Source organism: Cyprinodon variegatus, unplaced genomic scaffold (genome assembly GCF_000732505.1).
Source record: "Cyprinodon variegatus isolate N-32 unplaced genomic scaffold, C_variegatus-1.0 Scaffold694, whole genome shotgun sequence".
Taxonomy (NCBI): Eukaryota; Metazoa; Chordata; class Actinopteri; order Cyprinodontiformes; family Cyprinodontidae; genus Cyprinodon; species Cyprinodon variegatus.
This window is the reverse complement of record NW_015151147.1, coordinates 151516-152933: the sequence shown is the minus strand read 5'-3', so window position 1 is coordinate 152933 and position 1418 is coordinate 151516. Positions and strand designations below refer to the sequence as shown.

General features: G+C 37.9%; 2 protein-coding genes across 3 annotated transcripts in view; one reads left to right on the top strand and one right to left on the bottom strand.

Moving 5' to 3' along the window:
• LOC107097417 (cadherin-23-like) overlaps positions 1-1418 on the bottom strand; it is a 131667-nt gene that overhangs the window by 99520 nt on the left and 30729 nt on the right. The gene's annotated exons all lie outside the window — the stretch shown is intronic.
• Positions 1-1418, top strand: part of LOC107097419 (chromosome unknown open reading frame, human C10orf54) — a 48030-nt gene that overhangs the window by 36647 nt on the left and 9965 nt on the right. For both annotated transcript variants that reach the window (XM_015394557.1, XM_015394558.1), the window contains one exon: positions 794-969. In XM_015394557.1, the coding sequence (XP_015250043.1) occupies positions 794-969 (176 nt within the window). The remainder of the gene's footprint in view (positions 1-793; positions 970-1418) is intronic.

The following is a 1418-nucleotide window of genomic DNA, read 5'->3' as shown; positions in this document are numbered from 1 at the left end:
CTCAAGTAAAAACAAAAACTAAAGTATTCTGTAGAAAAACTACTACTGAGTAACTGTTGGATAATAACATCAGATTTAATGTTTATAAATTACCCCGGCAAACAGACTATATGTGCAGGTTCTGGTATTTTATCGAGTCAGATGCCTAAATAATACAAAATCATGAATATAAATGAACAGATTCGTGCAGAAGAAATATTTTTTTTCCCCAACATAAAATTTAGAAAATCCATTTGTTTACCTTTTAGGACAGGTAAACAAACTTCCCCTGTTAATATATACTGTTTACTGTATGTTTACCTGATTTTGTAATCGATAAATCGAGTATTTTACGCCAGTTGGAATAACAATACTTTACTATAATATTACACAAGTAAAAGTAAAGTGCGCCACAGTAAACAGACTCCTAAAAATAGATTTATTGAAATGGTTACTCAAGTAAATGTAACTTAATCACTCCCTACCTCTGAATTTAAGTCATAAAAATATCCTCTACCTACTAAATTTGAAAAATACTTTTAAAAGAAGAATGGAAAATGTCATGATGACACATATTTCATACCTGGTCATCTAGTTTGACCAAACTAATGAAGCTGAAGGACTCCTTTATGATGATAATACTGTCCTATACAGGCTGTCCTCGTTGTTTCTGGGTACTCTTTAATCATTTAATATTCACTAGTTAATTTACTACAATAGTGAAACACGTACATTTCTGTCTTGAGCAACCGATAATTGTGTCTTATTTGTAGTTTGATGAAAACTTCTCCATTTTGTGTTTTTGTGGCTGCAGTGAGGCTCAGGGCCATGAGAATCCGGTGTTTCTGGGGGGGTCGCCTCAGATAAAGACCCGCACTGTTTCCCAGATCTTGGCCAGGCAGCCCTCTGAGACAGGCCGCCACTTGCTGACCGACCCAGGAACGCCCCTCTCTCCGTCCACACAAGGGGACGTATTCTTCCCATCTGAAGGTTGGTGGAGTAGAAACCTGTACCTTGACATTATGGAACAATGAGAACATCAGCTAAACTAAAGCCCATTTTCCACCCACCTCTGGTCTTCTTAATGTAACCATTTATCAAGAGAGTAAAGAGTTTAAACATAAACATCAGCAGAAAGGCAGCGGATCACAGGATGGGATCATTTGCATCGGCCTCACTCAGCTATACTTGGAGCCTGTTTCTGGTTTTCCATTGGCTGTTGCTCTGGAGGGATGAGTCCAGCCTCCTGAGATCAAAGGAGGATTTATTTCAGAGACACTTACTCTTTTCTATAAGAGCTAATTCATACTTTACCATAGTGGGTTTGGTTTGTGCGTTACAGGGGAAAGTTTGGTTTTTATTATATATATTTTTTTGTCACTGAGTGTTTGGTATGTGGTGGAAGTCTGTTAACCTGACTCCGCCAGATGGATTTGCTC